This window comes from Protopterus annectens, chromosome 2.part2 (genome assembly GCF_019279795.1).
Source record: "Protopterus annectens isolate FY-2018-M chromosome 2.part2, PAN1.0, whole genome shotgun sequence".
Lineage (NCBI taxonomy): Eukaryota > Metazoa > Chordata > Ceratodontiformes > Protopteridae > Protopterus > Protopterus annectens.
This window is the reverse complement of record NC_056730.1, coordinates 435707293-435735051: the sequence shown is the minus strand read 5'-3', so window position 1 is coordinate 435735051 and position 27759 is coordinate 435707293. Positions and strand designations below refer to the sequence as shown.

At 40.0% G+C, this 27759-nt stretch overlaps 1 protein-coding gene across 4 annotated transcripts in view; it reads right to left on the bottom strand.

Moving 5' to 3' along the window:
* Positions 1 to 27759, bottom strand: part of ARHGEF28 (Rho guanine nucleotide exchange factor 28) — a 3217901-nt gene that overhangs the window by 875173 nt on the left and 2314969 nt on the right. For all 4 annotated transcript variants that reach the window (XM_044063941.1, XM_044063943.1, XM_044063942.1 and 1 more), the window contains exon 13: positions 8520 to 8727. In XM_044063941.1, coding sequence (XP_043919876.1) covers positions 8520 to 8727 — 208 coding nt within the window. The remainder of the gene's footprint in view (positions 1 to 8519; positions 8728 to 27759) is intronic.

Below are 27759 nucleotides of genomic sequence, written 5' to 3'. Positions count from 1 at the left end.
AGGTTAGAGGGCACCAGTCCTTCCTTCCATCTCCATTTGCCTAATGGGTAAGTCTGAGTAAGTCACTTAATCAGCCAGCGGGTCCTGGGCCACCACTGAAAATGCACAGTTGTGTCCAGTGCATTTCCCAGGTTAACTAATGTTATGTATATAAAAGAAAACAAGTCTTAGGTTACGGTACCTTGGAGTATCCCTCCTACTCTGATGAACAGTAATGTAGAAGTTATATAAGCAGCATGGCTGAGACAGGTACAGACTCTCAAGCTGGGGTGGTATGGGACCCCCAATGCAAAAAATGCTTTAATAGTATAACAATAAGTTTTGACTTCTGATTTATTTTGATATTGAAGTTAAAATAACAGGTTTCATGCTTCCAGAATGGAGCCATAAAGGATGAAGCAATAGGGAACACATATCATTTGAGTGAGAAAGTAATAAACTTCCATGAAGAGCATTTCTTCTCTCTTTACCTTGGAAGTGGAGTATCTCCAAACAGCACCTTTAAATGAGGAAGGATCTGATGATAAGTTTGATACTCACAAATTTCAAGAGTCATCAGCAAGACAGAACAAATGTTTAGACGCATTAATGTCTTGATAGTATAAAATTTATATAGTCCAAGGAGGCACACATATTTTTTAAAGTGTGCTGGAAGCATTTCTTCCTTTTCTGTAGCTCAGTCTACAGTTTGTATAAGCCACTAACAGATTCTGCTCAAGTCCTTGCTAAAGTTAATCTCAAAAGCAGAACCAGAGCAGCTTAGGCAGGTCAGCACTAAAGCATCCCTGTGTGGGTGTGAGATGTCTGCAACAATGGAAATATCATTTACACAGACCGCGGACAGCTGTAGCTTCAGGATACAGCACTGTGGAACACTGGGCAGGATGACTGCTTTTTTTTCCTTTTTTCACTGCTTTGTACTGCATTCAACTTCTAGTACTCTCCTAAAAACTTCACGTTCTACATAATTTGTCAAATAAAAAAAACAGAAAAAAACTAAATAAAATGCTAACTTTTAAATTTTAGAAAAATTATTTCTATCTCGCCATGCTAAAATGTTCTTCCCTACGAAAAAATATATTCTATAGTAGTTGTGTCTGTACATAGTACAAACTTCCAACAGGACTTGTTAGTAAACTGGTAAGGACAATACATTATCTTTAGCTATTAAGTTAAAAGCAATTTATAAAAATTAAAAAGTACAGTTGTGTACTCTTACCATAAATGTAGATATTCGATTGTATTCACTGCTGCAGTCATCACCTCTGGGTTATTCCTGCTGTGGTAGTCCTCGGCCGGCCCGAATTCCAGAGTCAGTGTTTTTCAGTGTCAGCTACTGTCACCTGTAGACTGACGTCAGGTCATCAGTGCTATAAAGCAAGGCAGCTGACACCATTACATCAGCTTTGCTTGCTCCAACAAGTCAGGACCTCCAGGAAATTTGGCAAAGCGGTCTTGGTGGTTAAAAACCAGCCGAAGAAGCTTATGTTTCCCTAATGAAAGAGGATATAAGGGGAAAGGAGGAAGGGAAACTAAGACTGCAGCAGTGAATACACTCGAACATCTACATTTATGGTAAGTGTACACAACTCTACTATGTTCTTTGTGTTTCATTGTTGCAGTCATCACCTGTGGGAGGATTCCCAAAGCTGAAGAGAGGGCTGGCAGGATTAGTTAGAGACCTAGGCATGGGTAAGCAAGCACTGCAGAGGCAAACCCTGCACTAGTCTTAGAGAAAAGAAGAATGTGGTAATGCTTTGTAAAGGTATGGACCGAGGTCCAGGTGGCAGCTTCCAAGATGTCCCTGGTGGGAACTCCTCTGCGGAATGCTGTGGAAGTGGAGGCTGTACTAGTGGAATGGGTATGAATAGACTTAGTAGGAGGTTTCCCATGAAATCTGTAGCAGAAATAGATACAGTGTGATATCCATTTGGAGATCGTCTGCTTGGAAATGGGCTTCCCCTCTGCCCCTAGGGCAAAACTGACAAGAAGTTGGTCTGCTTTTCTGAAGGGTTTAGTGCGGACCAGGTAGTATCTGAGCTGTCTCTGCACGTCTAGAGACTGCATAATTCTTTCCCCCTTGTTTTGAGGGTTAGGGAATAAGGTGGGCAGATGAATGGCTTGGTTGAGAGTCACATCAGATACCACCTTGGGCATAAAGGAGGGGTTAGTCTTGAGGGAGACCCTGTCTGCATGGAAAATGATGAAGGGCTCAATTGCCATCAGTGCCTGAAGTTCAGAAACCCTTTTGGATGAGGTGATAGCTAGCAAAAAAGCAGTCTTCTAGAAGAGGAATTTCAGTTCTGCTGAAGTAGCAGGTTCAACGGGTGGTAAGGTTAGTTTTTCCAAAACATAATTAAGATCCCAGGCTGGTGTGGGAGGCCTCCTGGAAGGTCTGATATTAGAAGACCCTCTGAGGAATTGTTTAATCAAAGGATGAGAGAACGGACGCTGGTCTGTATTAAAATGAGCTGAAATGGCTAAGGCGTGAATTTTAACAAAGAGCAGGAGAGGCCACTATTGAGTAATTCCACTAGATAGTCCAGGATAAGAGGGACAGAAGGTTGTGAGGAACTGGCCCCTCTGGACTAGCAACAGGAGCAGAATCTTTTCCATTTCCCTGCGTAAAGTTTTCTGGTGCTGGGCCTTATGGCCTCTGTGATAATGTCTGGGACCTGCTTGCTTAGCAGAAGCCTCTCTCTTGCCTTGGGAGTATCAGCCATGCTGATAGCTTGAGAGTCTGCAAATCTGGGTGCAACATTTTTCCCCCCCTGCTTGAGTCAAGAGGTTTGGGATCTGGGGAAGCTGCCTGGGAGGATGTGATGTCAAGTTGTGCAGCAAGGGGTACCAATGTTGTCATGGGCCAATCTTGAGGAATGAGGATGGCCTTGGGCCCCTCCTCCCTGATCTTGATGAGTACCTTGGGAATAAGAGGCAGAAGGGGGAATGCATACATGAAGAGGGAGTTCCAGGGGAAGATCAAGGCATCGACATTCCATGCCAGGTGGTGATATTCCCTGTTGCAAAATTTCTTTAGCTGATGGTTGAGGTGCGGAGCAAAGAGATCCACCTCTGGATTTCCCCACACTTGAGTGACTTGCACAAAGACCTTTTTGTGGAGCTGCCATTTGTGGTGGGTCCATTAATTGTCTGCTTAAGTGGTCTGCCAGGTTGTTGATGATCCCTGGTAGGTATTGGGCTATTAGGTACAATCCCATGGAGGAGGAGGCAGTCAACCAGAGGTTCATGAATAGCCTGCACAGAGGGTAAGACTGTGTCCCTCCTTGTACCACATTACTGTGGCGTTGTCTGTTTTGATGAGCAGAACTCCTGACCTGAGATGGGGTTGGAAGGATGTCAGAGCCTTTTGCACTGCAATCATTTCCTTCTGATTGATATGCAAGGGAAGGTGTTGGGCAGCCCAAAACCTTGGGTGCACCTGCCTGCTAGGTGGGTGGCCCAAATGATGTCTTGAGGCATTGGTGGTGATGGTCTGCCTGGTAGGGCAGTGGATAAAGGGGAGTCCCTGGTTCTTGGCACAGGCCCCTGCCCACCAGAGAAACTCGGCCCTTATACAGGGGAACAGAGGGAGGCAGGTCTCTATAGGCTGTGAGTGTTGACACCAAAGGTTCTTTAGATAATACTAAAGTTTTCTCATGTGAAGCCTGGACAGAGGAATTAGAAGGATGCAAGAAGCCATGTATCCCAAGCCTTGCAGGAACTTCCTCACTGTGAGGTGAGATTTGGATGCCAGCTGGGTAAAGTAGAGAGGCAGGAAGCTCTGCTTTTCTGGGGATAGGAAGACCATTTGGGGTGCTGTGTCCAGCAGTGCTCCCAGGAAAATGATCCTCCTGGAGGGAGTTTCCTTTGATTTCTTCTCTTTGATGGTGAACCCCAAAGTGTAGATCCTGGAGCAGCTTTTCTTTGCTCTCTGCCTGAATGGGACAATAGTCCAGATAAGGGTAAATCTGTATATTTTTCTGTCTGCAAAATGCTATGGCTGGGGCCAAACATTTGGTGAAAACCCTGGGAGCAGTAAATAAGCCAAAGGGAAGAGCAGAGAACTGAAAGTGCTGTGAGCCTGCTCTGAAACCCAGGAATTTCCTGCAGGAGTCCCTGATGGGGGATATGGAGGTATGTATCTTTTAGGTCCAGGGTCACTAACCAGACATTTTTGTCAGCATGGGCAGCAGCTGCTGCAGGGCTAGCATTCTGAATTTGGGGACCACAAGGGAAGTGTTCAGAATGGACAGATCCAGGATGGGGTGCCAAATGCCCTCCTTTCTGGGAACAAGGAAAAGCCTGGAATAAAAGCCTTTGCCTGCTTGATCTGCAGGGACAGGTTCTACTGCCCCCTGGGCTATGAGAGTTTGGACTTGTTTTAATGCCTCTGCCCACTGATTGGGAGGTAAGTCTGGGTGCCCTCTGGGAATTGGGAGTTCATTGAAAGTGAATTTGTATCCCTGAAAAGTTATCTTTAAGTCTCATTGGTCCTTGGTTACAGACAGCCAATTTTCTTTGCAGAGGGACAGCCTTCCTCCAAGCTTTTGGGTGAAAGGAGGGCTGGGAAGGTGTGATTCACTGAGAGTTTTTGCCATATAGGGATGGCTTAGAACTCTCTGCCTTAGAGATGGATGTGGTCCACTGTTTGTTTCTCTGTTGTCCCAGTTGTAGGGACCTGGGTGGCTTAGCTTGCTCCAGTCTGCTTGGAGCAGGAAAGGACCAGTGCTTAGAGGGAAAATTCCTGCTGAATCTAGGAAGCTGAACCTGAAAGAAATATTTTACAGTTTGCATAGATTTTACTTTGCCTTTCATCTTTTTAAGCACCTCTTCTGCTTTTTCTCCAAACAAACGGTCTTTATCCAAAGTTGCATCAATTAATTTAGACTTAACATGATCGGGTAGAGGTTGTTCCTTCAACCATGCATGCCTCCTAATGACAGATCCAGACAATGTGGCCCTGCTAGAGGCTTCTAGGGTGTCATACACACAGTGTAAAGATACCTAGCCACTTGACAAGTAGAGTGCAATAAATCTGCTAACTCCTTAGAATTGGCACAGTCAGGAAAAGTAGAAATCCTTTGCTTTAATAGTTCCAAAGTGTGCTGTTGATATTTTAACATATGGAACTGACAGTTGAGAGCTCTGATAGCTAAGGTTGCAGAGATGTAAACCTTTTTAGCCCATCTGTCCAGAGCTCTGGCATCCATATCAGAAGGAGTAGGGTTATTTGCAGAACTAGCCCTGGCTCCCTTGGGACCCTGTGTAATGACTTCCGGGTCTGCAACAGGACTTCTGTACAGGTATTTGTGAGTGTCTGGTACTCTGTAATACCTGTCTGGATTACTGGGAGCAGGTGGTAGGGTGTGCAGGGCTAAAGTGGATTCATGGAAAACATCATCCACCACTTCTAAAATAGGGGGGATGGCAAGGGGTCTGTGCTGGGGTACATCTAGAAATTATCTTAGCCTTTTCTTAGACTGAAGGAAATCCTGAGATTCCATTGGAAATGTTCCCTGAGGGTGTGGAGGGTTTCCCCAAAGGAGAGGTCTTCTGGTGGGGAGGCAGAAGGGATGGATTCTTCTGCATCTGAATCCTCATAAGCAGTAAGAGGTTGTAGTTCCTTTTCAAAATCTGAATAATCTGATTGGTCAGAATTTTGCTCTGTCAATAGTCCAGGAGAAGGGTGTCTTTTCCTTTTAGAAGTTGTGGCTTGACTGCCCCTGATAATGGAAATAAGATCTTCCTCCATCTTAAGCATCTGGGCCTGGGGTGGAGGGGTGGGAGTAAGATGTTGGCTAGAGGTAGGTTTTGTAAGGGTGGCCTGGCTTCTAGGCCTAAGAGTATTCATCGGCCTGAGAGAAACGGTAGTCAGGTGTGAAGACGTTGGTTTCTGACATGAATCAGTCGTGCGAAAGACCTCCTTGGAAGATGGTGCCTGTGTCGCGGCTATGGATCCAACCGAGGCAGAGACAACCAAAGGCTCTAAAGATGAAGAATATTTCTGCAGCATACCAGACTCCGAAAGCGTCTCAGTAGAGGCCTGCATAACAATCGCATCGGGCATCAGGAGCTGCAAAAGCACCTCACTGAATTCCGGAGAACTGATGATCTGCTTAGCGGAAGAGCCATCGGAAGGCTTAGCCTTGTGAGGTCTGTCTCTATTTTTATCCCTACGCTTTTTTGGAGGCTCTACGGATTGTTGGCTGACTGACACCATTTGTGAAGACAGAGGACGAAAATACCTGTCTACAAAAAGAGCTCTACGACGAATGGTTCTCGCGTTAAAGAGGGCACAGAACTGGCAACAGGTGACGTTGTGGTCTGGGCCTAAACAAGTGATGCAGTATGACCGAAGTCTCAGTGTGGGATCTGCTTTCCACAGGCAAGACAATTGTTAACTTTTTCGGACATCAGTTAATGCAAGTAAAAGAGATCCCGAACAGGGTACTGAGCTTAAAATGTTTTCAGCTGTGATCAGAGCTCTGGTAGCGACTGACTAGCACACTTGCAAACTGCTTCTGCTACAGGATCCATGGCAAGAAAGACTGATGTAATGGCATCAGCTGCCTTGCTTTATAGCACTGAGGACCTGACGTCAGTCTACAGGCGACAGCAGCTGACGCAGAAAAACATTCACTCTGGTATTCGGGCCGGCCGAGGGCTACCACAGCAGGGATAACCCACAGGTGATGACTGCAACAGCAAAACATGAAGAACATCTACTATTACCTGTTCTTCTACTGCAATATGCTTAAATTACCAAATATACTACTTCCAGACCAAAACTCTTACTAAGTCTTCAGGGTATAGGGGAAAGAATAATTCATGCTGCAAATCTGCACCAGAAATCAACAATCATTCACTTCTAGAGAGAAGAGGAATGAAGGTCAGCAGGACTAAACTAGAATATATGTGTGTGAATGAGAGGGATGATAGAGGAATGGTGAGGGTGCAAGGAGTAGAGGTGGCGAAGGTGGATGAGTTTAAATACTTGGGATCAACAGATCAGAGTAATGGTGAGTGTGGAAGAGAGGTGAAGAAGAGAGTACAGGCAGGATGGATTGGATGGAGAAGAGCATCAGGAGTGATTTGTGACAGACGAATACCAGTAAGAGTGAAAGGGAAGGTCTACAAGAGGGTAGTGAGACCAGCTATGTTACGTATATGGGTTGGAGACAGTGGCATTGACAAAAAGGCAGGAGTTAGAGCTGGATGTGGCAGAGTTAATGATGTTAAGATTTGTACTGGGTGTGATGAGGGTGAACAGGATTAGGAATAAGTATATTAGAGGGTCAGCCCAGGTTGGAAGGTTTGGAGACAAAGCCAGAGAGGCAAGATTATGTTGATTTGGACATGTGCTGAGGAGGAATGCTGAGTATATTGGGAAAAAGATGCTAAGGATGAAGCTACCAGGTAAAAGGAAAAGAGGAAGGCCTAAGATAAGGTTTATGGATGCGGTGAGAGAAGACATGCAGGTGGTTGGTGTGACACAGCAAGATGCAGAGGACAGGAAGAAATGGAAACAGATGATCCGCTGTGGCGACCCCTAACGGAACAGTCGAAAAAAGATGATGATTCTCTGAGGCAGTGCTTCCTTAGACCATATGATACCTAGTAAGTCAGAAAAATAAAACAGAAGACAACCTCTGGATCTTTAAAAACACTGGATTTCATGCCTCACAACTTGTAGAAATCACAAATCTGGACAAAGGCTAACATCTGGATCTTTAAAGACATTGGGTTTCATGCCTCACAACCTGCAGACATCACAAATCTGGACAAAGGCCCTTGAAAAGTATGTACATCTGAACAACTAATTAGCATGACATTTGGATAACTAAGTGCATCTCTCTTCCCACTTCCAACAGGATTTTGGGATACCACCACTCAGTTAAACAAATTTAAGAAGTTAAAAAACAGAAGTGACAAAATGATATAAAGTATAACCAGAATAATTATGCTTTATTCAGATAAAGCATAAGTCAGGAAGTATGGTCTCCTACAAACACACACACATATAAACTCACCTGACAAAATAACATGCTTATTGCTTTAAGACAACAAACCACTGATAACTTATGTTGCCTACAAAGCTGATGGGGGGACTGGGAGAAGAGGGGCCTAAATAATGGTTTATAGATCTGAACTAGTTCATCAGAGAGGGGAAAAGGTGCAACAGTAAAGAGGTAGTCAGTGTATATATACACACACACACACGTTATTTTACATATAAATATATATACACACATATATATTTATGTCTATATATCTATACAGGTAAATGTGTGTGCGTTTTTGTATGTATGTCTATATATACATGCATATGTGTGTATTTTTGCATACATGTTCATACACATTTACTAACAAATAAAATAACTCAGATAAGCGAAGAAATAAAGCAATTGTGTTTGTAAAATTAACAAAGAGACTGTTGGTATAAATTTTTACATATCAATCACTGCTGCAAGAATAAAATTCAACATTTTTTGCAAGTGGTATTAATTAACTTTGCTCACCTTTGAATGTAAGCTTGTATTTGAAGACAGCGATTCTGTCCTGGTGCTGCTGATGTCAGATTCAGGGCTTACATCAAAAGAATCAAGTTCATCTCCACTGCTAGTCAGGGGTGCTGGGAATCCCTGGGACATAGAAGGGTATATGCAAGGGGACCTGTCTGAGTTTCCTTCATCTTCACTGTCAGCATCAAGGGCATCTGGGCTAGAACTAAATGAATATTGAAACAGAAGAGAAACATAAAAATCAAAATTTGTCCAACATTGACTAAGGCATATCAATTATCTCATGTTAAGAAACTTAAATGTGTTACACTTAACAATATGCAGTCAAGGGAATACAATGCAGAACACCAGTTAGAAGGGCAGTTCATTTCATTAAAACTTGTAATGGAGAACAGTAAACATGCACACACTTGAATTCAGCAGTATAGATTACAGAAATGCTAACAATGCACAAGTGCTCATATTCTCAGTTGCGATAACACTTTCTTTTCATAGTTTTCTACCTTCTTTTCATGCCATTACATTAGCATTGTTTTTTGCAGCTATAGTGTCCCAGCGGTTCTTCCAACTTCTCGTTTATGTGAATGCTGGCAGTAGACTGTCCTGGTACATTGCACGATAACATCCGGTACATTCCATTATTCCTCCATACTTCTTAGTTATGATGTCATTCCCTATATTCCTCCATGCCTTCCTTTCTCTGTGCAGGTGGGAACTGGTAAAACTTTTAAGAACACTGTACTGTTGGTTCTCAGAACAGTTCTCCTAGCTTCACTATATTCACACTATCAGCAGCCATCCTTTCTGTCTGCTCATTTCTCTATATGTATAACTCCATGTTACCATTTTAGGAGATCTGTGAGTAATTAAGAACACACTACTTGCAAAGCCACTGGAACAGTAAAACTCATCAAAGCTTCATTTCCTGTATTGTTTTTACATACACATCGGCAGTACTGTGAAACTGCAATGGTATGAACCAACTTTCATTCTTACAGCATATTTTCTTTTCTCTGATGTCATGTGACTAGGGAGGTAGTATAAGTAAAGTAGGTGTCTGAGCAATGTGTCTTTCAATGAACATGCAGGGGAACTGGCCCTGCAAAAAAAAAAAAAAAAAGAATGTTTAGAGTGATTTCACACACATTTTCAATTAGTCTGATTCATCCATCATCCTCGAAGGCAGACTATGTGTGACATGTTGTTTCTATAATGGATTCTTGTCTTTTCCTTTCACAGTACCGACTTCTTTAGTACTACACAAACAGCCCTTCTGAAGACTAGCATGACAGTCACCAGTCTCACCAAAACTTTTCTTTCTCACTGCCCCTTCAGTTAATGCACCTGGTAAATAACTCACCTATCACCATCACCCACTTCTATTCCCCTGTTCCTTTTTTAATCTCTCTCACCATCTTTGACCTTCTGCATGTTTTCCTCCTGTGCTATCCTCATCTACCTCCCCTTGATTAATTTTTTTTTCTGAGAACTCCATTATCTTTTTCCATTATTTCATTCCTCCTTTCTCCTCATTCACATCTCCTTTCACTTTCTACCCAGCATCCTTCCCTTGTTCACTTGCCTTAAACTACTGTCATCCTGCTGCACTAACGTACCTCTCCCCTGAGCTCCTGTCTCTGCTTTCTGGGATCTCTTTTTTCTTTAGCGACAGTGTATCTGCTTCATTATTCACTGTGCCACCACTGACATCACTCACAATGTTCAGCTGGCACCTCAGCTTCCTAACTGCTTGCCAGTACCCAAACCCACCCAAAAAATCCCTCACGCTGCTCCTCCCACTGTTCTGTAAAACCTGCCCTACATCCTGTACTCCTTACCCATCTTTTAACTTTCCTTTTTGCCTTACTTCTCTAGCTTCTGTACTATAACTGCTTCCCTTTAGGTTATTCTATTTGTTTCTCCTAGGCCCCAGCCACTGTACCACATCTACTGTATTGGAATGTACTAATTACATTTCCTTATCATTACACTTTTAAAAGCACAACATCTGCTACTTTGATTGACAGAGTAATAAGTAAATCTAATGCAAAAAACAATGAATGCAATGAAGAAATCCGTTTTACAAAGTTCATTCCAAATAATTATTAGGTTCATACAGTGCCTTCAGAATATTAACTGAATATATGTAATATGTAGACATAAAGAAACTACAGGTAAATGGATAGGTTGGTTCTTTACTGACTCCACCCCTTAATGCTTCAACATACTAGACAGAGAGGAGAGACATCAAAATATGCCTTTTGTGTGGATACTGAATTCAGGGCCTCTGTGACATTTTATTTATTTATTTGTCCTTTGTTAACCAGGTTAGTCCACTGGGCTGGGGCCCATTTTCAGAGGAGACCCAAGGGGAAAAGCTCCACAAACACATGATAAAAAAGATGATTCCAAAAAATAATACACAAATACTATAACCATAGCAAGTGACATTAAAAGGGCAAGATAAAGAGACATGTGAGTAACACATTAATGCCTTGTAGAAATCATTAAAAGTGTGAATTTTGTGCATGTACAACAACAAAATGATAGAGGCCGTGTTGGTGGAACAAATTAGAAGAATAGTAAGTGGAGTGCATAGAAGAATGAAAAGTAACTAGAGAGACAGAGAATAGCAAAGTGGCAGTTGTGGCAGTTACGTGGGTAGAGTGGGAGGAGAGGTGGTAAAATTAGACAGAGGGGGGAGAGAAGGAAATGATGAGGAAAGAGTCGGGGTGGACAGAGAAATAAGAAGTTAAATAGGGAGGCAAAGTTGGGAGGAAAGTTTAGTTTTTAAGAGTGCTCAGTGGTGCTGCTATGGACCCAACAGGACTGAAAGTATATATAATGTATGAAGGGAACAGTTCTGGTGTCGTAGGGGAGATTAGGTGGGGTGGTGGCAGTTTGCAGGAGGGAGAGTTGGCTAGGTATTAGCCATGTCAAATATTTAGATTTTTATGAAATATAGGAAGTGCTCCGTTACTGGGCAGTTTGTCTAGATTGATCATTGGTAGCTTAGTCATAAAACATCCACGTTACCCCCTTTCCTTTAACGACAAAGTACATTTATGTTGACCCTTCCATTCATCCAGTGTCTTAATAGGGTTAAGGAGCTACTTTACTTAATATGAAGAAAGAATATGTGGCAGAGGAGAGGAATTCTTTTGGAGAGGTAGATTACCAGCCAGCAAATCCTCTTTATGTTACAGTGGAAGCTCAGGTCTCTATAACAGCTATTTCTTGTACTTATTTTTATTTTATTTTGTTTACTGAGGTACAACATTAATAAGAAAAGATGGACTGGAGTCTCAGCCGGGGTTGCATGCCGCAACAAGAACAAACACAGTAATCAATAATGAATGACAAAAGGTAAAATTATATACAGAGTACAACATTATAGGAAAATATTTGGTATTAAAAACAATAGACATCTTTGGAAAAGAAATGGCTTTGCATTACAACATTACAAATATGATTACACAAGTAAGAGTGCATGTTGTATTGAAATGAGGTAGAAGTATCATATACATATCTACAAATGCTGCTATAATGAGGTTTACTATGAAATTAGAACTAGTACTGCGGTGGTGGTGCTGCGGTAGCATTGTCACCTCATAGCAAGACGGTGTCCCGTTCGATTCTCAGCTAGAGCGTCTTCTGTGTGGAGGCATAAGTGAATGGGGCGTGCCTTCATTGAAGGTTGTGCGTCAGGGCTCGTAACCCAGTACGTAAAAATCCACTACCAATCATTACCGGAACGGAGTTCCACTGTGGCGACCCCTAACCGGGAAAAGCCAAAAGAAACAAACAAACCTTTGGTACCCGCGGTGGTGGTGCTGCGGTAGCGTTGGCGCCTCACAGTAAGACGCTCTCCGGTTCGATTCTCAGCTAGAGCGTCTTCTTTGTGGAGACATACGTGAATGGGCGTACCTTCGTTGAAGGTTGTGTGTCAGGCCTGGCAAGCCGGTACATAAAAATCAACTGCCAGTCATTAGCGGACCGGAGTTCCACTGTGGCGACCCCTAACCGGGAAAAGCCGAAAGACACAAACTATGAAATTAGAACTGACATGAGTAAGACAGATGATTAGAACATGCAGAAGGTTTAATTAGATTATATATTGTGTGAATGTGTAAAATGTCATGCAGAAGAGGGTTATTTGAAATATAAAATAGACACAGATCTTCAAGACATTCTGCACAAAACTCAGGCTCTTGACTTTTTTTTTTTTTTTGAAACATCTTAACTGAATTATCACTTATGGCATAAGCAATCATATATTTATATAAATATAAACAAACCATATTGACATATTTTCATATGCAAATGTTATACATCTCTCATCTTCTATACAGTCATTGTCAATTGAACATTACATAGCTCACTCAAACCCTGCCATTCCCTAAACCTCATTCTTCCTCGAAAACATTATTCTGCATGTATTGTTCTCACAATTTACATTTTTTTCTATGTAATTTGCTCCTACCCTTTCTAAATATCCCACTTCTAGTTCTTTTGTCTCTGTTACTATATTAAGCACTTCTAGAATGGTTGGTTTAGACTTTGATTTTCATTTTTCAGTAATTGCTTTTTTGGCAGGCAACACAACTAAACTCAGCAAGGCCTTATTATGTCTAGGTGATTCCAATTCTGTATTACACCAATTTGCTCATCCAGTATTTCTGACAGATTAGTCTGCAAGGAATTTATTTCAAGCCTGCCAACTTATGCACAAAATATGTTCCCAATTATCTCTTTCTTCCCCATCAGAGTTCCAATATTTGCAATCTATCTGAGGAAAAACTCTTTGAAGTCTGCTTGGGGTATAAAAATACCCATGCAAACACTTTCAAGCAAGGATCCCAAATCTTCTAGACTCTGATGCACATAGGGCGGGAGGCACACATATATCCCCCACTGTTTCTTTGTGAATTACTTTTTCAGTCTCTCTCTTCCCAATCCTTTCTAACCTCCTCTGATTGATTCCTAGGCTCTTGGCTTTCTTGGTTAGGAAGTGCTGGGATCTTTCAAGTTGGATTATGTGTCAATAGGTACATGCCAAAGGGAGCATTATATTCTATTATAGATTGTATAAGGGAGTAGTAGAGAAAGAAAAAGAAAGAGAACATTCTTGGGCCTAGGTTACCTTTTATAATCAGCTGGTCATCACAAGTATTTTCTAACAACTGTAGAAAAAGCATGGTCAAATGAGAGCTCATTGTCAATGAAAGTCCCAAGTCTCAAATAACTGCATCTACTCTGTAGGGGAGGGGGGCTTCTATATGGTAGGTGCTTGGGTGCTCATGTTTTCTAAAGGACATGCTATTGTACTTTTTAGTATTTAGCCTTAGACCACATTTTTGGAGCTATTTGTTTGTATGCACTAGACCTTCTTATAGGATCAATGGAGTCCTCCAGAGAGCTGATGATAGCTCAGTTTGCATTCATCACCAGTCTTTGGACATCCAAAGATGCTTGACTGTCTGGACATCAGAGAAATAAGTACAAAACAGGAGCATTCATGGTACTGAGCCCTGTGGGACCAAAATGGTGATAAGTTTTTGTGTTGTGGGTGTGCCCATAGCCGGCCTTAGGCACAGGCCAACTAGGCAGCCGCCTAGGGTGCCGGTCTAGCAAGGGCACTTTTCCAGTATTTATTTGGTATAGGTAGACCAGGATGGGGGCACCAGGTAATGTGGTGGGGGGCACCGTGGAGCCCTTTTGCCTAGGGCACCAGTTGACCTAGGGCCGCTCCTGGGTGTGCCCCATTCCTAATTTGATGGTTTCTGGTTGTGGGGCAGTTACATAAACATTTACATTTAGCTCTATTAGCCTTTCTATAATGCCTGCACATGAGATTATTTTAAAGGCATTGTCTAAGTTAGGGTATGCTGTGTGTAGTGATAAGCTTTCACCTTAGACTCAAGGACTCTTTCAAAGTAGTAATCTACAGTAAGCAGGTAGGAGCTTCTTTTCACAAACTCAAACTGATTTGGGTCAAGAGGTTGTAACCTGTTAATATTTTTGTTTATAAGATCTATCATGATGCATTCCATTGCCTTACAAATCAAGTTATGCTTATCGGTCTGTATTTGCCAGGACTGGTGGCATGGTCCCCCTGATGAAAGGGATGACTGCCACTTTTCTTCACTTCTGTTTCATAAAGCCTTTAGAGAAAATGACTCTGAACACATTTGTGAGTCAGATTTTGAACATTTTTCATACTAACATGGAGGTACCCTGGTACATTGTTACACCCCATACACCTACTTCTTTTTACCTTCAAGAGGACCTTAAAGACTTCTTTGGAGGTGATCTGATATGGAGGAAGCTAAGAGAAGATGGGAGAAAAGTATGGGCTAAAGTTTTCTGCTTAAAATGTTGGCTATATCCTCGGGACACTGTCATGTATTAACTTGGTGCAATGTTGAATACTGTCTGTAAGGTTCCTAACGCAGTTGAAGGAAGATTTATGTTTGACCTTGCAAGTGGCAACAATTCACAGTTCACAATTAGCCTGGGTGGATTTGATTTTATTTCTAAGTTTTTTTTTTTTAAATTTCTTGAGCTCAGTTTTTGAACAAGAGGATTTTGGACTGTTTCTAAGGGTAAGAGATTTTTTTAATTTTTGTTATATACAAATCCACCCCAGGCATTTGTTCTTAAATTTTACATTGCATTTGTGACTGATATCATAAATGAAGTCTCAGTCTAGGCATTTTGCAAATAAAAGTTAGGTAGGGGTTCCTGAAACTTACTCTATCTATATCAGAAGTACTTAAATGTTAACTGTGTATCTAGTAGACGAATTACAAACAGATTTTGATTTAAAGGGATTATCTGTTTTACTTGGGCTCAATGTGTGGTACAAAGGTACTACTACCCTGTGCTGTCAGGTCTTGATGAGAGGAAGGGGCTGCTACACTGCAGGGGGCTCAGCTTGGTGCAACACGGTACAGCTGAAAGGCAGGACTTGAAGCTGGGTTCAGCAAAATGCCCATGAGTTAATATTTAGAAAGGGAAGTGAAACCCTAGCAGCCCAACAGAGGATTACTGTTCACTGTAGAGGGGTACTATAAAAGAATACTAGGTTATAGTAAAAATTTAAACCCAGCAACTTGTGCCTAAGGAATACACTGTTAACCACCATTGTCCAGTGTGCAGCTTAACCAAGTGAAAGGCAATGGCACACAAAACAAAGTACCATAAAAGCTACCACAAACATCTAATAACTCATCAAAACTGGCATAGGGAGACACCCAGAGTAAATTTACCCATTCTCACAAGATAACCTTATACCATGTGTTCAACTAAGCAAAAAACAAACACTTGGTGCAATAAGCAGTGAAGAGTCAGAAATATCAGCAAAAAAATTACTGTAGATCTTGAATAACCATAATAATGCCCATGGTCTTAGAAGGAATAGCCTGAGGGCAAATTAATTTGAGTAACTTACAGTTCAGAAGGGGCAGCAGCATTGTACAGCTCACAACAGCCCAGACATGTGAAGCACACTGGTGCACGAAACAGAGCAATATACAAGCTTCCAAAAATAGTTAACAGCCATTCAGATCTTTACTCATTCCTATGCCTAATGTGGCTATATACTCAGATCACAGGCATTAAAAGTATTAGTTTACCAGAAAAGTACACCTGGCATGGTTAATAATACAAAATCAAAAATACAGTAGCTACAGATATTAAATAAAATTCAAATAATCACACCTCTGCTGTTAGATGGACTGGTTTGAGGTCATAAATGGATTGACATGATGAGAATATGTAGAACTTTCATGCATTTTTGATGAAGGTTAAGTAAACTACCATGCTACAAATACATAACAAACAAGAACTTATCCCTGGGTGGGCTGGAACCACCAACCTTTCAATCAGCAGCCATTTGTGCTAAATGATTGCACCACAGGAACATAGCACAACCTATATGAGAACAGGAGCAGATGCTGTGAGTTTGTTTACACTTGAGTGACTAACACAGAAATCTTTGAACGGAAGCTTTCCTACCAACATTTTTGTGTTATTTCACAAACCACAATGTACTTTCAGAATCTTCTTCCTCCTTCCAAACACCTGTTTTAAACGTCTTCACCTAGTCTACCTAGAAAGTGAGAATTCATTGTATGTGCTCAACTGAATGGATGTAGAAGCTCAAACTATATCAAACTACAGTACAGCAACAGAGATGAAAGCAGGAATCTGTTTGCTTATATTGTAACATAACTTGGTTAAAAACTGTTTAACACAAGTTGTTTAAAAATGGTACATGTTAGAATCACTGCATTCGGGTATCAGGAAGTGGATGAAACTTGCTAAATCGGGTACCGGAGTGTTCCAAACTAACATAGCTTTACAATCTTTGACGTCATGAGTGCTTTTCTGCTGATTCTTCCACTCATTAAAGGAAATGCAACCTACAAAATCTGTGTGTGTGAATCAGGGAAAACAGTGTAAAGAAGCCATAACATCTTTAAAGGCTTGTTTCCTATTCATTGCTTCAGATGAACCCAGTTACTAAGCCAATGGCATTCCTCCTGCCTGTCGCCAGACTGTAACTGGATGCTCTTGAGCCGAGTTGTCATGCTTAGAAAGGTGACAATGGCTGGAAATGTGGCATGAGGCTGCAATTTAACCTACCTACTAGCCCAAGGTCATAAGATACCTGTTTTACAAAAATAAGGGATCCTCCCCCACCCAATAGCCTAGAAAGTGGTGACGGAGGAAATAGAGAGAGATAGAGAGAAATGACAGGTATCAGCACTATCTTAATGGGTATATGATCCTTGTCTCCTTGTTGTCCTGATCCATTTTATCTGTCCATGCCTAGCATCTCTTCTCAAATTACCACCTCCTGCTATACAGCTTTCTCTAAAAAGCTATATGTAAAAGGACAACTACCTGGTTGGGAACTTTGTGGAGAATCTCTATATAGGGTGAATGATATGAAGCATTATTTAACAGACTGTGATCCTTCCCTTGTGGGATTCAAGTTGATCATTTCAAAAGAGGTGAACTCAAAGTAATGGATGGATTTTAACTCTTTGTAGTTTAAGCTCTGGTACAGACATATACCACACTGTCTCCATATTTAGTGTAGTATTTTTCCAAGCTTCCCTATCAGTGTTCACAGGGCATTTGATTTGTTGTTATTTCCCTGATAAAAATTCCCTGATAATTCTGTTATCCAATAACTTTCGCAATGAGTCCATAGATACTGAGAGACTGCAGTTTATAAAACTATTTTGTTTTCTGTGCATTTCTCCTTTCTGCATGGCTGCACAACCATGTAAGTTATTATAATCAAATAAGGCATATGAGAGATGAAGAAAACAATTATATTCTTTTTGTCTGACTTGATAGTTCAGGTGCTGGTGTTTTTATTCATTTTGTGGTTAATAGTTACCCCATTTGTAGGGTTAGAAGATGGTAGTTCATAAAAGAAGTATTAATCAACTACTGAAGCAGTTTCTGCTAACTTCATGACTTTTAACCTAACAAATTCATCAGAGATATCCTTGGCCATGAGTTCAGTCTGCTTCATTATACTTTTTGATACCAGATTATGGGGGATTATATTCAGTTATTTAATCTGCCAGTCAGCAGAAAGGGTTAAGGTTGTGAACTGTAATTCCTGTGGTACAGGGTTTGATTCCCTCGGTCCGCATTTGCCTACTGTGTGATCTTGAAAAATTCAATTAATCAGACGTATATTCTAGGTCACCCCTGAAAAGGGAGTGTGTGTTTAGTAGGCCTACACAGTTAACAGATAGGTATTATTTTATTAAGGTACAGAGTTTGAGTCTGACCTTGGGATACTGGCTAGGTTTAAAATGACCCTTCAGGGCAGTTAATCTAGTATTCACCTATGAGCAGAAAAGATCCTCAAAACAGCAGAGAGGTATGCTTTTGCCACACCTGTGAAACATTCCACTTCCCTGTCTTTTCAGAGAGTACTGTGTCCTGGTACTAGCAGAGTCCATGCACTGTCCAGGGATACCACTGCAGGATCTTCCACTAGACATCTATAAAGGTTGTTGCCTGAGAGCTGCTATAACACCTTCATTGTGTAAACTTATTCTGGCTTCTTTGGTGCAGGGCACTACGAATCTGGCTTTAATGTTAAACTGTCAATTATCCGTACTTGACTGTGTCACTGGTGGAATAGCAAAAAGTTTGAGTTAAACAGCTCTTAGAAGATATAAATATCTGTTTGAAGAAGCTGTAAGCTGCTTAATATCATATTAAAATGTTCCTTCAAGAGGTTCTTTGTCACCTGGGTGAAATGTTCTTCTGGAGGAAAAATTGAAAAAAGTATTACTGTCCTTAGTGTCACAGCAGGTAAGAGAGTGAATCTGGATGACCCCCATCTAGGAAGACTTCTCTTATTGTGTAACTAGGGAGGCGAATGTGAATGCAAATTGCATTAGGGATAGATTTGTACTATTCCAGGCCGAAGTATACCAAGTTTGCTACTGAAGCCTCACATAGGTCTCACTGCTGTCTATCCCTTAAGCAGCTCAACTGGCTTGAGTTGCCTCATATACTTCTACTCAATCAACACTCTATAGCACACAAACTCTTACTACCTTCCTGAGAAAATCCCAGCACTTCAGCATCTAATTCAGCCCCACATTCCCTCTAGAACCTTAAGATCTAGTAACCAGAACCTCATAACTGTCATCCAACATAAAAACAATGCTGGGAAATCCCTCTTTGCCAGCACCATTGCCAAAACCTGGAACACGTTACCAAGCCAAATAACTTCTACCACCTCCTTTATTCACTTCAAAAAACTCCTGAAAACCCACTGTTTACATAACTGGCTATGTTCATGCCTCTCACCAGGCTAATCCATACCAAGAGAATGTTTCAGGGTACAGCTAAGTATAAACAAATTTCCCCTGAAAGCTTGTGAACCCTTTGATATTTACCTGACAAAACTTATAACTGTAAAAAAAAAATAATAATAATACTACCTCAATGACTGCCTAGTGTAAGAATTGTTAATCTCTAACATACTGTGTATGAATGCTATATGTACGATCTGTTTTTTTCTCTCATGCACTGTATTGTATTGTGGAGCTTTTCTCCCCGGGCCTCACCTGAAAATGGACCTGTGTCCAGTTGGACTTTCCCGGTAAACAAATGTAAAATAAAATAAATAAAATACATTTCAGCAAACATACTATATTCAAATTAGCAAAAGCTGAAGCAGGTGTCAGAGTGCATGTTCAGCACTTAGGCATGGCTAGGGCTAAGAGCTGTGTAGCTATGGTTCAGAAATGTGATTATAGTGCTATATAGAGGTAAACCTATACAATCTATGGAGTGTTCTAAACAGGCACAGACTACAGAGAGGGGCATCTTAGCATCCCACCCAGAAAGGCTAATACCCTGCACCAATGCCTGGCAATGGACAAACTCTCAGGCAAGTCTTTCAGATTGCATAAGACATAATACATTGTCATAACCTACTGTGGGGACCCTTTGGAAGCAGGGCCCTATTGGGCCAAACTGGTTCAATTGGCTTAAGGCCAGCCCTGCACACACGTGTTTGATGTAGTGCATTTGCTATATCAAAATTGTGTATAAAATATTTTCAGTTAGGCATCTGCTTTACTAAATGCCTTTTACATGATGGTACTAACCATATGATAAATTTTACTGCTGCTTAATTACAGATGAAACGTTTTCTGTCTGAAGAAGTTCTGTATGATATGTGGGTTTATCTAGTAATAAAACAGTATTGTTGGACTTATCTTTGTTCATTTATTTTATATATCAAACTGAAGTTTTCTTTGGCTTCACTGGTTCTGAGTTTTATGCAACAAATTATCACAGCTATATAAATTATAATTTATCTATAAAGAATATTTGTGGTGGATGATTGTCCTTTTGGGGATCTGTCCCACATGCTCACATGCAGGTGACTTCTTTTAAATAAAAAATCACTAAAAGATCTGATTTAGCCCGAACATAGTAATAATGAAAAGGCCAGTTACAAAAAAAATAAGAGGGGGTTATCACTTTTGAAGTTTTGCCTGAGACAGTCCAATTGCTTTAAGTGAGACAGGCAACTATTCTCTTCATGCAAAAAATATACTCGAGGATGGTTCAGTTTACTCTAATTTTGGAGTCATGTTTCCAGCTGATGTAAATAGTGTGTGAATTAACCCCACACTGTTCTGGGTATGCCCAATTCCTCTTTAAGTCTGATTGTAAAGCTGATGTCAGCCTGTGGCTAAATCCAATGTTTTATGAATACTCTGTCATAGTGATCCTTATAATGAAATCTATTGTTACCCTTACCTCACAGTCTACCTTCCTAAACCAGTTCCATTTTATATCATCAGTATTTATATGGATAGCACAGAGGTTCTACTTAGCACTAAGAAAGGAATTTTCCACAGAATGGAATGCAGTAGAGTTCTAACTACTTCTTTTCAGATTTAGGGTCTGAATCATTATAAAAAAAAGCTTAAGATGAGAGAATAGAAATATTTTGTGCAAGTGATATGCAAAGTCTACTTAACTAAATTAGAAAAAGTCTAAAAGCAAACAGACATCATTAAGCAAATACAACAAACATAATTCATCAGTTACAAATTGTAGGGGTGATGCCTCACAGGAGTTGTGTAGCAGCAAGCTTCTGTGATCCACTCTGGTGAGTACAGAGTTACTACCATCCACAGTCACATCTCTGGGCTAAGGGCAGCAATGGCCAAGATCTGAAAGAAACTATCTCAGCACTACTGCCTCACAGTCAAAGAATGAGAAGCCAATAACTGAAACAAGAACTGGGAAAGATAGGCCAGCAGAGTGAAGACACATCCCCAACATATACATATATATATATATATATATATATATATATATATATATATGCACCTCCACAACAGAAAGACATTCCTTGAAATATACACCTCTAGATTCAAGATACAGCCCCGAAGATAAAAGCCTCCACAATTTTTATGATGCATCGGTATAACATCAGTGGAAACAAAGTAGTATGCCAGAAAGCTCTATATTGATGACTCTCAAGGATTTAGTTAGCTGGTACTGCAGCACAGAGGTTTTTGGTCAAGACCATGCGTGGACGACAAGGTTCTGCCAAGTACTCCAGGTGCTGGAGGTTTTCCTAATGGAGACATATGACAGTGAGCAGCCAATCTGCTGGTGATGAGGTGCTTATCAAAGGACTCCAAGTAGTGTGAACCTGCTAAGGAGTGCGCATTTTCTGAAACTGGAGGTGTGAGAAAGCAGGCATTTGCAGATGGTTCAGAGTAACGATACTGTTCCAAGTTTCTCATTCATTTGGTGATTGTTAGGATTTTGCAGGAAAACAAATCTCATGTTGGCTGTGATCTTTTGCTCTTACTTCCTTCTCCTATTCTTCTTTAAGGGTTGAGAAGAATGAATCAGACAACAGGGGATAGCACTGTGAAGACTGTAGGTTGGGATAAAATGTATTTAAAGAAAGATGTCATGGCTTTATCTTTAATGGGGCTGATGGTCCTATTAGAGGAATGCACACCTTATATTGGTGCTGTAAGACACAACTGTCAAAGAAGAAAGAGGATCCTGTGTGATATACTTGCATGTTTCATGACCAGGCAATTAAAAAAGATACAGGTTGCAGGTAAACCAGAGTAGTAAGAATGTTCTGATACGTCATGTCATGCAATCAGAGAAGTTAGCATTGTAAACATTATCAGTGCAAATAAATGAGCTTAATGTAAACAGAAAAAAAGGGAAAGACAAAATGAACATGGATGAGGCAAAAAGTCCAAACCAAAAAATGAAGGTCGGGATAAACAAAACCCCACAGTCTAGATGAAAAACTAACTTATTTATAAATTAGAAGTACTCTTGGCCCATTGACATTCCTGGTAAACAAAATTGAATAACAATAAAAAATAAAAAAGTAAATTTAAATTTACAATTTATTGTGAATGCCAGATAAACAAACAATATAGTTCAACATCAGCTTAATTACAAAGTCAAGTCAATCAAAAGTGGCATCTCTGAATTTCGGAAGGGCAAAGTTTTGCAAAATGGAAATGGCCTTGGGAAATCACTAGGAAGTAGATATTAATGTAGAGCTGAGGAGTATCAGGGGCATATGCAACTGCCACTACTGAGGTAACAAGCCTTCATGGGAAACAGATACACAAATACACAAATTCAGCAAAGGAAAAACCACAGCAGTTCTAAAATGAGAAGTTACCAAAAGTTAAAACAAACTGCACCACCAAGTAAATGTAAAGGAACAGAAGTGGCAGTCCAAAGGCAAAGATATAAACTGAGAAAAAGAGGCCAAGGTCAATCAGAAATGGAGATAAAACCTTTTACTGATACATAAGGAAAAAAGGAAGATAAAGAAGGATTAAAAAAATTAATAAAATAAATTGCAGCTACTAAATGAATTCAACTTCTCCTTGTACTCAGAGGAAGAAATTGGAAATGTATTATATCAATCCTATAAAATAGATAGAGAACAAGGGGACTGATTTCAGTAATTTTTCTTAATAATAGGTCAAGAAACAAGCTAAAAGTGAACAGGTTAATGGAATACGATTGTATTATTGCTAGAATTATTTGAACAATTTGACAAGAAAAAAAGAACCAATATAGTCAGAGGGAGGGTTCCTGAAGACATTTATTTTTATCTTATTTTGTTTACCAGGTTTGTTCAACTGGGTTTAATCACTTTTTTTCTTTTCATTAAAGGCCTGGGGAGAAAAGCTTCAGTATATTATAAACATTTTTAAACAGACATTTGGTAATACACATTAACAATTACACATACATTTACTAATTATTAGATTACTTGTATATGAAATAAAAGCAAATATTACAAAAGATACTTATACATTGACTAGATATTGAATACTGAGCATGCAAGGAGGTACACTATTTAAATACAGAAAGTAACCTGCAGTATTAGCTCATCTGGTTATAGTGACTAATGATTTTTCTCTTGAGCATAAAATTATACTGGAGGAGTAATGCTGTATTAAGTTAAGGGCTGGGCAAATTTCTGGCTTATAGAGAAGACTGTGTTTTGTAGTTAAGTTAGGTGATGTGGCAGTTCCAACCAGTTTAATTCTCTAAGGACTATATGGTGATGTGTTCCATTTTTACAGTTTACTGTAAATTTGGCTATTTTATTATAACACTGCTCAAGTATGGATAGTTGACAGACTGGAAGGTTACTGAAGATTATGGATGCATAGAGGAAACAACTGCCAGAATCATAACAAAGGATATTTATTTTTTTTTACACAATTAGGAAATTGAGTATTAAATAGGATCAAAGATTTGGATAAAACAAACTTATCCTAGAATAAAGCTTGAAGAAAACTATTATTATTCCAATAGGATTTAAGAACTACATAATAAAAAAAAACACACACACGAGACCAATCTGCCTTAGCCTCTAATTTACATCTCCAACAGAAAACTTTTTTATTACTAATTAATTCCACTTTGTGAGGTATAAAAATGCCCTGTATATAAATTTCCAAGATAACAGTCTCCATTTAAGTGAAGAAGTAGTTAGCTTAGATGATTCCAATATTAATTCCTTATCATTATCAGGAAGAGGATTATTATTAATTGAAGACAAGTAGTTGCAATAGTTCTGTGAGTAACTAGAAAAGTTATTTTATATATTTTTGAATGTTTGCCATCATTACGTGAATTCTGCTGTGTAAATACAGTTAGAAAATGTAATAACTTATGAACAGAAATTCTTGTATTTGGTGACATTAAGTAAATTTCATCAATCACAAACTGTCTACAGGATTGTATTTCCAACCACATATCCTTACTTAAATTGTATCTAACAATTAAGTAATCTACAGAATTCAATTTGTCCTTAGTCAACAACTGAGACCAAAAGATAAGCTTCTCATCCCTAAGTAAGATCATGTTAGCAAGATTTAAGGAAGAAATATTACTGTGTGAAAGCAACCGGAAAGAGAAGAAACATCCAGCTTTATAAATTGGGTTTCTATAAAAAAAAAATTGAAATGCCTTTGGTAACAGTGACATGTAATGTGAAATATTTATCTGAAGCTTATTTGTTGTAAAATATTTTTTTAAAATCCAAATAAGTATGGATTGTTTAACAGTAACAGTTTATTAGGCTTGGATATGTTGTCAGTATTAAAGCAAAGGACTTCTAGAAACTTTTTCCATTTAGCTGAATAATGGTCATTAATTAATAAGGAAATAGTCTTTATCAAAGAAGAGACTGAATACAGTTCCAAATCCGGTAAACCAATTCCCCCAGTAGACCAATCTCTCGTATCCACAAAGGAGGAGCAACTACAGACCCTGGGAACCCCAGTAGACCAATCTCTCGCATCCACAAAGGAGGAGCAACTACAGACCCTGGGAACTATCACCCCATTAGCCTGACGAGTCTGATATGCAAATCTATGGAACGCATCATCATGGACCTAATAAACAAGGAAACAGGGAATCTCCAAACTCTGGATCCCACACAATTTGGTTTTGTGAAGGGTAGATTCATGCCTGCTACACTTGGTCAGCTTCTTTGAGTCAGTCACCTGAGCTGTGGATGAAGGCAAGGTGGTTCAGACAGCCTACCTTGATCTGGCCAAGGCCTTTGATACCATTTCCCACTCAGGAATCATAGAAAAATTCACTAAGCTAGGCATCAAACCCTACATCACTAGGTGGGTTGCAAAGTGACTCACAGGTAGAACCCACAGTGTGAAAGTAGCTAACTCCAAGTCAGACTGCCGAACAGTCACGAGTGGAGTCCCACAGGGTTCAGTTCTGGGTCCTCTCCTGTTTGTTATCTACTTCTCTGAAGTCCATATCAAAACAAAGAGACTCTGACTGACAAAGTTCGCAGATGATTGCAAGTTGGGAGCTATTATTAACTCCTCAAGTGATGCTGACATCCTACAGAAAGGCCTCACTGAGACCAAAGACTGGTGTCAGAACCATGGCCTTAAACTCAATGCCAAAAAATGTGTGGTCATCCCCTTTGGGAAAAACCCAGTTCCCATGAAATACCACATTGATGGTAGTCCACTGAACACAGAAGGCATTATAAGAGATCTGGGAACACAAATTGACAGCAACCTCTCTTTTGACCACCACATTGCCAATGTGGTCGTAAAGTCCTTCTATGTGGCAAATCTCATTACTAAAGATTTTGCATCCAGGAAGAAAGAGGTCATTGTCTCCCTCTACTCTTCCCTCATTAGGCCAATTATTGTGTATAATGCCCCATTTGGCATGTAACTCACTAAACATCTGCAACAACTGGAGAGGCCACAAAAGTACCTCACAAAGAGGCTCCTAGGCCTTAAACATTTGTCCTATATAGACAGACTGAAAAAATTCCATCTATTCTTTGTCTCATATCGCCTACTTAGAGGCAATCTCTGCTTGACTTACATAGCCATGTCTGACCCAGCTTTTTAGAAATGTTACATCTAAAGAAATCCCAATCCCTCCACACTACATCCTCCAGAGACCTCAACCTCATTACCACAATCAACAGAACATGCTGGAGGGACAGGTTCTTAACCCAGAGACTGCCCATGCTATGGAATAGACTTCCCATTCATGTCAAGCAGAGCACCTCACTGGCCCTTTTCAAGAGAAACCTTGATGGGTGGATAGGAAATAGAAATTTCACGCCAGGGATCACTCCAGTGTCTTTACTCAACAGAGGCACTGGGAACCCTGGTTGGGTGGCACAATGCCAGGGTAATCCTATGGGCTAGGCTAGTAAAGGCTCCAGAGCCATTAGCCTAGTACACACCTATGATGTGTTAGTGCTACTCTAGGTTTATTTGGAAACCAAAAAAAAACTTTAAAATCATTGAATTAAATTATTTTATATACGATTTAGGAGGCAATAAAGATATGGATTGTCCAATGTATAGTATTTTTCGTAACATAATCATTTTAATGATAGAGAACGTTTCTTCCTTGTAAAAGAGTGTTTATTCCATTTATTTATAAGATTCTTTATAAAGAAAAGACCACCATTAAAATTATAGTTGATTATGTCATTAATGTTGTGATGCCTATACACTGGCCCAGCAATCAAGGAGCCTCAATCCTCACCACTAACATCAGGGAGGGGTGTCTCACACAGGAGGAAAGGATAACAAAGGCACACAGTAAAGTGCAATTTCCCTTAAGAGCACACAGATATCACAGTCAGTCCGGGGCTGGTCACACCCTTGCTCTCCAGGTCCCCAATAAGACTCCCCACTGGCACAGCTACAGGGTCCAAATCTCAGCCTAGTGGGCAAGCTAAAACCTCCAGCACCCTCTCTGTCCAACCAGTGCTTCGTGTCCCTGCCCAAGTAGCTGACACACACACACACACACACACACACACACACACACACACACACACACACACACACACACACACGCTTTGAGAAGAGTTTATACAACCACACAGACACTCCTGGGAAAGGCTAGCACAAGTTCTCCAGCTGTGTCCCTTTTTCCCAGACTATAAGGTAGTACCAGCTGCCACCACCCACTAATATTTATCATCTACTCAAAGGCCCTTACAAGGGTGTCCAATTATTACTGTGTAATATTATTATCCAATTGGTAGTATAGCCCATGGCTAAAGCTATTGAAGTGGCTTTGTACAATTTTATCAAATGCATGCAAGTATGGTAAAGAGCTTAAATTATCTCTACAAAAATAGCCACAGTTGAAAGGATTTAAAATATTTAAAAACAAATAGTCAAAACACAAGACAATACTTTTTACTACACAGTGCTAGTCAAGAGTTCAGTTGCAGCTATTATTCAAATCCTTGACATTAATAGATATGCATTTAGGTAAGACATATAAAGTCCTAGAAGAATCTGCAAGTAAAATGACCATTAATTTGTTTTTTTAAGCAAGTATAACATTTTACTCCATCAGTATTTATATGAATATTACACCAGAAAAAAACACATAAACACTATATATATAATAAAACTAAAGTTCTGTAACCCATTAACCCCTTCACAGAGTTAGAAACTCCTAACCTGAACAGCTTCACTTCTCAAGTCAACCACCCTGCAAGCAATAGTTTACTCTCCCTCACCACTTACTAGAAAATTATTTATAATTTAATAATATAAAATATAATAAACTAATCAACTACATTAAACAAGTCTATGATAGTAGATATGACTATTCAGAAATCATAAATAACTTA